General features: G+C 38.3%; 1 protein-coding gene across 4 annotated transcripts in view; it reads left to right on the top strand.

The window, feature by feature from the left end:
* Window positions 1-13,765, top strand: part of LOC126469998 (uncharacterized) — a 292,826-nt gene that overhangs the window by 263,420 nt on the left and 15,641 nt on the right. For all 4 annotated transcript variants that reach the window (XM_050097458.1, XM_050097455.1, XM_050097456.1 and 1 more), the window contains 4 exons: window positions 2,624-2,858; window positions 3,403-3,881; window positions 5,580-5,809; window positions 11,465-11,591. In XM_050097458.1, the coding sequence (XP_049953415.1) occupies window positions 2,624-2,858; window positions 3,403-3,881; window positions 5,580-5,809; window positions 11,465-11,591 (1,071 nt within the window). The remainder of the gene's footprint in view (window positions 1-2,623; window positions 2,859-3,402; window positions 3,882-5,579; window positions 5,810-11,464; window positions 11,592-13,765) is intronic.

The raw sequence follows: 13,765 nt of genomic DNA, 5'->3' as shown, positions 1-13,765 counted from the left end.
ATTCAAGATGAAGCCGACATCATCCCAGAATACAAGTCAATTAAAGACAGTAAATTCAGGAGATGGAATCAATAAAGCTCATATAAATTTCGTGGTTTCTTAAACTATTATATCAAGGAATCAGAAACAGTAAATACAATGAAAACAGTTCAGAATTAGGACAGGCACTGTGCATCAAAGGAAAAGTTAAAGTATAATACTGGAAAATATGATGAAAGTTAAGGTAGGAATCGGGTGAATAAAAAATTCCAGCTGTAAGTGTAATGAATGGTGAGCTAACAAAATGTGTTGTTATACCTGGCTGCACTGTGTAATAGCACATGGTGGACTTGCATCTACCCTCATACCACTGACGATGAACTCCTGCCATTATTTGTCACATATGATATGTTTTATCTCTATGGAATCAGAATTTTAGTACCATAAGTTTAGATGAAGTGATTAAAGAGGTTTCCTGCATGGTGACATATCATTCTGGGGGGCAGAATTAGGATTTTCATTAAAATATTGTTGCATCTGAAAGGTTCAGATGTTCTTCAATACAGTAATTGAGAGAATTACAAATCTGTTAGAGTCACTTCTCTGCTAGAGTTCCTGCATGCGTACTCGACTGAATACTTAAAATATTATGTACAAAGAATAAAATAAATGCTTTGTTTCTAATGAAAAGTCCTTTTTTGTGGAGGCATCTATTTGTAGTAGCATTGCTGCAGTACATACAAAGCAGGGATTGGACAAAAGCTTCTGATAACAATATAGATTTTTAAATGTAGTGATAAACATGAACTCTGAGAGGAATGTATAGTAAAAGGAATTAAAAATGAAAGAAAAAATAATGTTTAAAGAAACTTAAAAATGAGGAATTGCTGGAGAGTAACACTGCACTTCTCTCCTTCAGTTTTTCTTTTTAGTGCCATTTCTTTGGATGTCAAATGCTGATTCAAATTCTGGTGGACATGCAAGTCTTCTACTTGCATCCATCTTATCTAAAACAAAGTGATACTGCACGGTTGTTTTTCTTCGGTCCTCTATTGCTTTATGACTCATTTTCTGTTGCTTTTACATTTGTGGACATCCTTTCATGAATATTTTTTTGCTCATTAGTTTAATTGGTTATTGTATTTAGTCTGTGTCATTCTTGATGCCTACTAAATTTGGTCTAGGTTTAACTCTATAAAAATCGATGACAAGCAGTTATTTTATTCTTGATACATAGAAATAAGAGTTCCTCACTGTTGTCAAACCCATAAACTGTAGTCTAGTAGATCATTGAGAGAATTAATAAAACTGTGCATATGATACATGATGCATGGGCTCTTTTTTTACCCTCATTTTAGGTGCACATTATTTTTAGACACATTTCCTGTGACATGCGGTGTAAAACAAGGCTGTGTACTGGCTCCCACACTCTTCTCACTTTATTTTGCAGCTGTTATGAGAGACGTGACCGAAGCCTACAGTGGTCAGAATGGGTCTTGACTCGAGAACAGACAAAAGTGTCTTCAGCATCTCTCGCCACAGAACAAAAAGTCACGTAAATAAAATATCTGTCTTAGAAATTCTTTACGCAGATGACGTATGCATGATGGCTAATTCTCCTGAATCTCTCCAAACATACATGAACCTGCTAAATGACTCCTGCAGAAGATTTGGTTTAGTCATAAGCATCACCAAGACACAAATCCTTCAGTAAGCACTTAGGGGTTCCATTACAGATGGCTGCAGTGTTAAGTTGGACAACAAACGTGTTACACTTTAAATATCTAGGTAGCCAAATTAGAAGCGACAACAGAAATTGCAGCTCGTATAGTCAATGCAGCCTCAGCTCTTGGCAAACTGAATCACCGAGTATGGAAATCTCATGATCTTAGACTACAAACTAAAATTGCGGTCTACAAAGCAATAATGTTACCAACTTTATGCCTCAGAAACCTGGTGCTGTTATAAAGCTGACATTAGGAGGCTAGACACCTTTCGTCTTCACTGTCTGAGATCAATTCTCCACATGAAATGGGAAGACCATGTTCCAGACACAAAGATTTTGTGTTGTGTGAAATTGCCTGGCATTGAAGCTCTCTTAATGAAACACCAACTGAGATGGAGTGGCCGTATCATACGCATGGACGACAGTAGACTTCCCAAAGCAGTGTTCTACTTGGAGCTCTCATGTGGAAAGCGGCGGCAAGGTGGCCAACACCTGCGATATAAAGACACCATCAAACTCCACCTCACAGCCTGTGGCATTTTGAGCAGACGTTGGGAGGAGCTTGCATTACACCGATCAGAGTGGCACTCAACTGTACACAAGAGTGTGGAACAATTTGAGCATATCTGCCTAAAGCACATGGGCGATAAACGAAACCTCCGCAGTCCAAGCCTAATGACATCTATACGTATAACTCCACTAGGCAACCGTGTTGCACTTCGTGCGACCGGATCTTCAAACCAAAGCCACATCCGAGCCCGCAACAATACGGACTAAACGACTGATGGATTCACTGTCGCTGGACACGGAGAGGAGGGGATGATGATGATGATGTGCATATAATGTTTGTATATTTACTATAATTGTAATTTTACTGGTGGAAAACTAATAAACATCAAACACTTGTGTTATTCACAGGTTTCCAAACTGAGTGAGGAGACAAAAGAGAACTGGCAAGCCACAGTTGTCCCCAATGATGACCAGATTCCAGTTTACAATGCAGTATTTGAAGGCCATCATCCATATGAAGGCAGTCCACCACCAGAACCAGAAGAGCTTCCCATGTCCGTAGACAGAGAGGATGATTTGGGTTCTGTCACTGCACCAGATCTTGCCAGTTTATTAGAGGAAGAGGATGCCAAGCGAGAAAATGGTACAAACTATTACTGCATTTTTATGCTTTTTGATGTTTATAATATATCCTATCTTGAAAATTTCACACTAATATCATTATTTTCTCTGGAAGACATATGGAAACAGCTGGAGGTGGAATGTCTGAGTGTGGTTTGGGACACTAGTTTAGTATCTGTGTGATAAATTGAAAACTAAGGCTCCAGTGTGGTATTTGACATAAGGTTTTATTTATTTATTTATTTATTTTTAAGCCCATTGCTCTTGATCACTCATATTTTCTGTTGGCTTGTGATAGAAAATTGAAGTTTAAATTATCAAATGATGGTGTAACATTGTCTATATCCAGCAGTTTAAATCTTTCATGTAACAAATAATTTTCAATGTGCTTCTTTTCTCTGTCTTTTTTATATAAAAAAAGTTTGATTCAAACCCAGAATTAATTATATTTTGTGAGCTGTACATTTGTAGGTTTGAAAGAATTTATAACTGTTAGAACTTTTTCAGTTTTATTTCTTATGTGCATGATGAGTGTTAGTGTTTGAGAGTTGCATGCTTTTCTGCAGAGTTATTATCTGGGCTACACTGCAGCTACCCAACCACAGTGGACCAGGCGTGTGACACATCTTGTGACTTCCCAACCACAGTGGACCAAGCATGTGACACGTCTTGTGACTTCCCAACCACAGTGGATCAGGGATGTGACACCTCTTGTGACTTCCCAACCACAGTGGATCAAGGATGTGACACATCCTGCGACTTCCCGACCACAGTGGATGAGGGATGTGAAGCATCTGTCGGTTATTATGAGGAACGAGGTGGTGATTTGTTGGAGACAACTTCAGTGGCTGATCCTCCTCCTCCTACTGTTGTGGCTGAACCCAGCCCCACCACAGTCACGGAGACAGAGGAAGAATGGGAGCCATTTGACCCCTATGTGTTTATCAAGCAGCTGCCACCACTGACAGTGGATATGCGCGCACGTTGTCCTGCCCTTCCTCTGAAGACAAGAAGCAGTCCTGAGTTTTCACTTGTCTTGGATCTGGTAGGCTGTCTTTCTACTACCTGTAATTGATTTCACATATGTGTTTGTCACCATGTTATTTTTAAGTAATTTCTATTTTAATGTCCTGTTTTCTTGAAAGTGGATAATTATTTCTACAGATATGTTACCATCAAATTATTTTGGCTGTTAATGCTGCTACAGTTAATAGTACATTTCATCCGTCAAGCTAGAAGCTTCCATGCTTGAGTCTAGTCTACTGGTGGTAGTTTACACAGTTGGCTGGTACAGGAATGCAGAATTTTATTTAAAGTGTTCTATCACAGCAATTATTTGTCAGATGTTAATGAAATGTCCAGGGATTGCTAACGATAGACGTTTATTATGTTTAAAACATACACAGTCACATAAAATTAACATTCAATGTGTTATACTTTAAAGCAGTCTTCAAAACAAATTCTTACACCACAGTCTTTTTGATAGCTTGATACACAATAAATGCATTGTGCGCTGAAATATTTCATAGCATTATAAATATATTCACACTCAACTTTACATATTTTTCTTCATGAAAGATTGTAGTTCCTGATTTCTTCCATCTTGTTTGCTTTCTGACAAAGATATCGGTGTTGTGCAAGCACAGATATCTATACACTTAGTTGACAAAGTAGTAGGGCCCATGATTAACAGATGACAGAGCAATACAGTTTTACCTACTAGACTGCAACTGGTGAGTATGTGGTAGGATTACCACCAGTGCAGATGCAAGTATGTGCTCGAGTTCCTGGCTTGAGAGATGAAGATCACTATTGCTGCTATTGCAATCAATAGTTTCACTTTTCAGCAGTAGATCTCATTGGTGCAAATTCTGTGTTTCTTGCTGTAGAAATAGTATTTAAACACTAAATAGTAAATATTAATAATTATAAGAATAATAACAGCAATGATTTTGGTAGGAATTTCAGTTTGTAACTGGTGCAATAACAGTGGTGGTAATAATAATAACCTGTCATAATATGCTATTAAAACACATAACTGCGATGATGATTCTTCAGGCTGTGCATGATTAGTTTAATCAATTTCTGCTAACAATGCAAAACTTCTGTTGTTGTACCATAAGCAGAAATAGAGACATGTTTGTACAGCATTGTCTGAATGTCTTTCAGTATCTTGTAAAAAATGAAATTTTGTCATGGTAATGGCTTATTATAATTGACAATATCATCTTTACAATTACTGGGGCCTTGAGATTCACACTCTTGGAGCCAGAGCAAGGAGACTGCCCCCCCCCCCCCCCCTTTCCCCCCCATGCGCGCACACACACACACACACACACACACACACACACACACACACACACACACACACAGTCTTTTTCTCGCCCCACTATCTCCACTTGACAGAACTGTGTGATATAGAAGACATTCTGAGTATGGTAACATAGTTTGCATGTTTAGGTTGAGAAGTCATACATAACAGCATAAATTAAGCATTTCTTGAAATGGCAGATAATTTTCTGTTCAGTAATAAGCAGTATTAATTTACTGTATTGAAGAAAGAAACACAGTGATAAACAATTGTTTCAGCTGTGCGGGGGTATATCACTTTAAGGCAGTGGTAGAGAAATGATTAAATTTTATTGGTTGCTGATGTTAGAAATTTCATTGTGTAGCTTCTGTTGTCTGTCAGTGTTTTGTCCATTCATACTAGGAAGACTATTAGTTTTGCTGTCTGTTTCAGGACGAAACTCTAGTGCATTGCAGCCTGCAAGAATTAGAGGATGCATCGTTCAGTTTCCCTGTGGTTTTCCAGGAGAACAGTTACACTGTTTATGTGAGAACCAGACCATTCTTTAGGGAATTTTTGGATAAAGTGTCATCTATGTTTGAAGTTATCCTCTTTACTGCATCAAAGAAGGTGTATGCTGACAAGCTCCTAAATCTTCTAGATCCATTTAGAAGATGGATAAGGTCAGTCAACTACTACAATGAGTTGTGATTATTGTTTTCAGCTGATGCTGTATAGACACTGGAATTTCATGTAAACCATAATTTTGTGCTTTAATCTATTTTTAATTTGTTATTTTTGTACATGGTATGTGAGGCACTCTTAAGGAGTAACACTTGGACAAAGAGAAAAATAACAGAAATGCAGAAGAAGAGGGAAAGTGGTGAATAAAAATTTTCTCAGACTTTGAGCCATGCCAAGCCATTAAAATGTCATGTCATGAGTTTTTGACCAAGTACACCTTGGCCACTGTCAAATGGAAATAACTGCTGTTGGGCTGCAGTTATTCTATCTTCCAGCTGTGATGACACTGGTGCCCACAGTATGGCATGTATGGATGTATGTTGCCTCCATTTAACCTCACAATTGCTAGATCCCATGCCATGCTAAGCTGTATGCTACTGTCTGTATTCAGCATTTGTCCATAGTTTTTATTTCAAAAACATCACCTTAAATGTAGTTCCATTTAAGCCTAGTTGTATCTGTCATTACATTGATGACACATTCATCGTGAGGCCCTAGGGACATGAAAAACTCAATAAATTTCTGGTATATCACAACAGCGTTAACAGCCATGCCAAGTTTACTATGGTGGTAGAAACAGAAGATGCTTATGCACACTAACCATTACTGGCATGTGCTCAGCCATCATTACTTGGGTCACAAGCATGTTGTGATTCAGAATGTTGTCTAATTTGTTTATGATTTGAGTCAGAGCTCCTTAGTTATGTATTAGCAGAAGTTAGTAGAAGTCAGTTTATTTTGTGCTGCAAGTGTTTTCTGTTTGGCAGCTGCAAACATTAATATCTAAACATAATGTACTTGCATGTGCAGCAGCCATTATGAAGTGATTGTTGTGCTGTGTCATACAATGCCATACTGTGCCATTCCAAAGCAGTAAGCACATTTGTAGTGCCAACACTACCTGCAGGAAGTGCACCTTGTTCATCTAACATCAATACATTCATAGTGTCTATATTTTGGGTATCAGTGGATGTAGCTTACATCCTCCTCTCTCTGCATCCCACAGAAAATAGGGTCAAGACACCATGAACAAATAAAATAGTACATTGTGCAAGAACTGTGTATAGATGCCCATTAGTTACATTCTGAAGGGATACATGATTAAAACAATTTTCTTGCCCTCCGTCTAAAATGTGCATATTATAGAGACCAGTAAAAGATGTAACAGGTCTCAGAGTGCCTGGGGTTTACAAAATACCTTGTGAGTGCAGACAAGTCTTATATCAGACAAATAGAGTACACTGAAAAACAATACAGGGAGGAGCACAAGACGTGCTCTCACCTTAGCTACCTTGGAAAATGTGCTTATTTCTGATCATGCCTAGGAAAACAGTCGCCAGTTCAAGTTTGACTACATCTGTGTGGTGACTCTCATTAACAGCCTTTGGTACAGTGTAACCAAAGAAACTATTGAAATAAAAATTATGGACAACATTCTTAATGGAGATGGCAGTGAACAGCATAGTATACCATGGGGTCAAGTGAATGCTGACACAACGCACCTCTGCTGGATGGAGACAAACAACCTAATAAGGTCGGAGCAGGATAGGGAACATCGAATCAAGCAAATTTTCCAAATAACCAAACATTGGACAGGCACCATTCTGGGGCTTTGGCCGTAAAATGTTACCTAGTCACCCATGAGTGTGTGGAAGTGTTTGCATTTAAACTAACTTGCCTGTTGCGCTAAAGAGTGCAGTTAACAACTAAATTAGCTGAAGGTAATGGAGTCAGCTAATCAGTCAGAGCTAGGCAAACATTAAATTCCTACTCTTGGCTGATTGTGCTGGAAGCATATTTTCTGTGATGTTTACTGTGTAAAGCTTGACTATTAAATCAGGTATGCTAAAAGTACTGTAATGTCATTAATTTGTTAAGCTGTACCACAGAAACAGCACAGCAGTAAGATAGTTGACATTCGGTCCTAGACAGTGGTGAAAAAGAAAACAGAATTAAGTTTTAAGGAATTTTTTTTTTCAAATCACAATTTTTTCAGCAAATGCTCCAAATTCCTGCCCCCAACATTTCTACAAAGCATGATATCTACAGCATAAGACAGCCACAGCTCAGTCAAACATACCTGCACTGCTAGACATGACCAAACATGTTGACTTACCAGACAAACTTCACTTTCTCACTGCTGAGTGGCTGTCGTTTTCTGGCTGTAGCTCAACAATGCTGGATTCCTGACCTATGATTATGTTCCCTATTAGCAGACCAACAGCAGTCATTCCCACTTGACAATGGATAAGGAGTACTTGCTCAAAAGTTAATGCCATTTTAACTACTTGATGTGACTGGGAATTTGCTAACATTTTATTGAAGGTTAACTGCCATGACAATGCATTCACACTTCTATGTGGAATTTGTGAAGTTTATTACTCTTAACCTTTTTATAACTGTTCTTTAATGTTTGTGTATTGCACATTAACCAGATTGAGCAGATATTCTGGACTTGTTCTGTGGTTGTCAAATTTGAAGCATAGTGCTGGACTTCTACATATTTCTGTAATTTTCATGAAACATCATGTGCAGGTTTTCTTATCTAATGTTGGCTGCTGGACTTACTTTCTAATTCAGATGTTCAATCATGGATACCTGATATACATGGTATATCATAATTAATGGCATAAATACATACTGTCGAAAGTACACGATAGTAGAAGTAAAAAAGTCTCAGTAAACCTGGGTTATAAAATTCATATTTTAAAAGCTACGGGCATTATCTTTCATACTGCAAGCTCATTGCTTTCCATATTGTGGGAGGAGGTAGTATGGACCAAAACAAGAAAAAAAAGTCCACTAAACATGGGCTCTAAATTGCATACCTTAAGAGCTGTGAGCATTTGTTCAGTAAAAGAGATATGTTTCAAAGTACTGAAGATGAGTTAGTGCTCATAGCTCTTAATGTATGTGTTTTAGAGCACATGTTTACTGATACTTTTTTGCTTCTCAATTGTATGTGTTTACCCCATCAATTGTGATACAACATGTATATTTTTCTCAAACAACTGCTGTTAAACCATTTATTTATGGTATAAGTAGTTTTGAGGGTTCGGCTCTCATTTTTCAAATACCTCAAAGATCGCTCGTAACTTTTTTAAAGCCTTCATTAGCCATTGCTGTGCAGAAGATCTGAGATGAGCTTATGCAAGGCATTACATTTTGATTTCAAAGTAAGCAAACTGGACAAAATATTAATCACCACAAGGAGATGCTGTGCTTAAAACCGTGTAACACTGCCTCTAGCCTTGATAATGGCCTCAGTTCAGTGAGGAAGAGAGAGAGTCACAACTTCCTTCAGGTAGCCACGTCCCGATAAAGCCACTCATTGGTGAGTGATCCCATAGAGCTGTTGAATTGAAAGGATGTTGGTTGCTATGTTTCACCCACTGTTCCAAATTGTCACAGACATTTTTTATGAAACTAAGACAGCGTGATATAGTGAGACAGTCAAGGTGCAGGGAGGGTGCCTAAGTGTTCATCAAGCTAGGAACATAGGCATAGGTGAATGTGGCTGTTGTCATATTGGAATCTGATAAACATTTTCTTAATTAATTAGTTCCATCTTCCACAGCTAATTTGTGCATTAAATCATAATGATGAACAAGTCACCGAGAATGTTGAAATAAATATCTTGATATGTGTTCACAGTAGCCAGAATGAGTGGGTTGAAGCTTTAGTTTGAAAAAACTCCCCCAAAACCACTCACAACCTCCTTCAGCAGGCTTTGGACCATCAGTGTACTCATTACCTAGCATTGCTGGAAAAAGAGGCAAAATTGCAATTATTGCAATAATTTGCAATTATTTGATCACACTTCATGCCTCCAGTCAGCTACTGTCCAGCGTTTGTGGTGTTTGGTGCACTGAAGATGTGCAGGTTTATGTGCCACCACGAGCAGTGCCCTTCTATAAATTACACGATTTGAAATGTCCATTGTGTGCAATTCCCTTTGCAATGTTCCATTGAAAACAGGTTAAGATGGACCTACATTCACTCATGGCAGTAATTTCTGTCAAGATTGAAACCGATTGTCATTGATAAGGCATGACATTCGTATCCAGTCCTGTTGATTAGGTCCTTTTTACAACCGCTGTTCTAAAGCTGTGTTGCATAGCTGTAAGTGATCCACCATTCCTTGAAGACATTTTGGGCAGTCTGTGTTGTTATACCTGCAAATTTGGCAACATCATTCATTATGTTGGCACGGACATGCCCAAACACGATAATTCCTCTGTGCCATTCTGTCATGTCTCCATATTGACCCATCTTACTTTTTTGACCTACTACTGATGGCCACATACCTACCATTTCAGCGGTGGAGGGTCACTGGTTCCAGTTCTACGCCATGTATAATTTTCCCGAGCAATCGGTGTGCTCTTTTAAGGGGATGACTTTAGTCCGGTGAGGTAATAAACTCTGTGAGCTGTGGTAAATGTGCAGGTCAGGTGCTAAGAAGCTTAACTTGATTGCCTGGTAACCGAAGTGTATGAAAACTACAACGTGTAGGTCAAGTGAAACTATATAGTTCTAGAGACCTTTTCAAGTCCCAAACATCTATGATGTATATATGCATACTGAAACGACAGATGAAAATTTGTACCAAGGCTGGGATTCGAAACTGGATCTCCTGCTCACTAGGGTGATTAGCTAGCCAGTGCACCATCCTGGCACAGTGGTTTGGTAAAACTGCATGGACTGCCCTAGTATACCTCCCAACTAATACAAGTTCCCATTGTTCCCCAGTTGTGTGAAGCCACTGTGCCAGGATGGCATAGTATTTAGCTCATCTCCCTAGTGAACAGGAGAACCATGTTTGAATCACAGCCTTGGTACAAATTTTCATTTGTTACTTCAGTCTGCATTTATGAGTTAGAACTCATAGAGTTGATAGTTTGATGGCACAGTGATTGAAGCAATGGACTAATATTCTGTAGAAGTGAAGTTCAAACACCAGTATGTCTACATTGGAGAAATGAGTGGATTGGCTCCTTAAACCTGTCTGCCAAGTCTCCATCAGAACAAGTACATCATCTTAAATCACCTCAATGTCTATGGGGAATCATACTTCTCCCGAGCTGCAAAGACTTGCAGTACTATCAGAGATGTTGGAATCAAAATTTCCAGTATAAACTTGGTGGAACTCATATCCAGAAAATCCAGGAAGGAATACTGACAATATTATGAAAAGGATAGTTGCTACTCACCATACAGCACAGATGCTGAATCACAGATAAGCACAACAAAAAGACTGTGAAACAAGTAAGCTGTCAGCCAAAAAAGGCTTCATCGGAATTAGACAAAACCACACGCACGCATGCATGCACGCCTGTGCCCACACAGCTGAGGATATGCTGATAGTTTTTAAATTACAGCTCAGGGTTTTCATTATCAGTTGAGTATTCGGTAAATATCAGATCACACAGCTATTTATTTGTGGATGGGGGACTTAAATTCCTGGAAACTCATATTAAATCTGTTTCTTATTGAGCAGTAAACTAGATATTTAACTGGCTTGTGATATTATGGTTTTATAATTATAAGTGGTTGTATTATGATAAGATGTCATATTTACATTTTTTTCCCTTCAGGCACAGACTGTTCCGGGAACATTGCATTTGTGTTAATGGAAATTACATAAAGGATTTATCTATACTGGGCAGAGACTTATCAAAGACAATCATTGTGGATAATTCACCACAGGCATTTGGCTACCAGGTATGTTGCTGATGGATCAGTGTTCTTATTAACTGTAATGGAAGTTGATAAGAATTAGGGAATTTTATGTATCAGTCTGATAAACAGAAGTAATGTAGAAAGATAAGTTGATTGGTTCAGCCAACATAAAACTCAGTGCTGCCCTTTTATTGTTTCTTCTGGAATGATAATGAACATAAACAGGGATAAGCGTGCAGGGAAGGGAGGAGAGAAGAACTTGTAAGGAGGCAAGAGAGGGAGAAAATGAAAACATTACTACAGTAACAACCACAGTTTAGAAAAGTATAGTGCTAATTTTCTTATATTATGCCACTGCTGAACACAAAAGTATTATAAAAGTGTTGATCAAATGACCATTTGAAACAGTGGCTGGAGTGGTAGAAACCTTTTAACTGGCCTCTTTGTATGCATTGTTTCCAATGAACTTGCATTGGCCTATTGTGTGTAATAGAAGGCATGTTTTACATTTGTATACTAGCCAGAGCTGTAAGTGTAACCAGTTTTACCAGTAGTTACTGTTAATTGTTTCATTTCAGAGCATCCAGAATTAATGGTGAAGTAGTTACGTGTTTAAGTTTGATGATTTCAGCCGTTGATAATTGTAGATAACAAATCAATTTAAAGGTGAAGAGCTTCTAAAACATCAAACATTTTGTTAATTTGTGCCAGACATCTTTGTGCTGCTATTTATTGTTAGTGCGGATGAGGTATTTTGCAACTTTGGCCTGTAACACTTAGTTATAGAAGAGTCAGAAATGGAAGTAGCGGCCAAGGTGCAGTAGAGACAAAACCAAAGTTTGTTTTGTGTGTAACAGTAATAAATTTTTTGTCAGTGAGAAAGCTCTAGAAAGAACTTAGAAAGCTTCAAGGAAACATTTGAGGGTAAAGAAGAACAGCAGAGAAAAGAGAAAACAAGACAGTGAGTTCAGAAATGTGAAAATTAAGAATATGGAAGCAAGGTAGATGAATTCTGGACAGTGATAATTAGGAAAGTTTTTCCTCCTGCAATTCTGCATCAGCATCACTGGGTCCTTGGATACTAGACACAAACCATCTTATTTAGTTCAAATGGCTCTAAGTACTATGGGACTTAACATCTGAGGTCATCAGTCCCCTAGACTTAGAACTACTTAAACCTAACTAACCAAAGGCAGGATTCGAACCTGCCACTGTAGCAGCAGCGTGGTTCCGGACAGAAGTGCCTAGAACCGCTCAGCCACAGTGACTGGCTCTTATTTAGTACTTCTGTTTTCACCATTATGTATGCCAACAACAAAGCCATAAAATTTGTTGGAATTTTGTTAACAGCATTACAGTTTTTAGAATGAGATTTTCACTATGCAGCAGAGTGTGCACTGATATGAAACTTCCTGACAGATTAAAACTGTGTGCTGGACCGAGACTCGAACTCGGGACCTTTGCCTTTAAAGATTCCGAGTTCGAGTCTCGGCCCGACACACAGTTTTAATCTGTCAGAAAGTTTCATTACAGTTTTTCTTTAGATTTTACACAGAAATATATTGAATCTCAGAATTATGCAATGTCATCCGATGACATAAATTTTTAGATCCAAAAATCTTAGAATGTAACTGTACAAATCGTGTCTACTAATTGCATATCTGTCATTGATTGATTATCAGGAAGAGGAACAAGATTTATGTTAAGTAACAGAATAAAATGAGAAACAGTAAACTAGAGGACAAGTAAGAAAAGCAGAAAGAACTGAATAATATTTGGTGAGCTCTTTCAGCTGAGCCACATGTTTTTTTTTTGTGTGCTGTTTATTTACTTTTTTGTTCTGTGGATCTATATGCTTTTTCTCACCCTTTCTTAAGAGTTTCCCTCTTCTTCTTCTTTTTCTTCTGTTTATTTGCACAGATATAAGGACTGATCTAAATGTTTTCATTTGATGGTGTTGCTGCAGCATATATACAATGTGTTGTGGCTCCGATGCGGATTTGTAAACATCGGCATGTAGGCAAGGAATTAGTGTGGCATGAATCTTTTTGCAACCCATCCAGACAGTGCCAACATGATTTTACTCTTTTCGTGGCTTCCAAAGAACAAACTATGGTAGACTCCATCTGAGAATGAAGGATGTATATGCGGCAGCATGTCTGTCAAAAACCACCATTGTGGAATGGTTTGCCAAGTTATGAGCTGGTCCCAATTCG

Source organism: Schistocerca serialis, chromosome 3 (assembly GCF_023864345.2).
Source record: "Schistocerca serialis cubense isolate TAMUIC-IGC-003099 chromosome 3, iqSchSeri2.2, whole genome shotgun sequence".
Taxonomy (NCBI): domain Eukaryota; kingdom Metazoa; phylum Arthropoda; class Insecta; order Orthoptera; family Acrididae; genus Schistocerca; species Schistocerca serialis.
The sequence above is the reverse complement of the archived record's forward strand: the minus strand, read 5'-3'. Positions and strand labels throughout refer to the sequence as shown.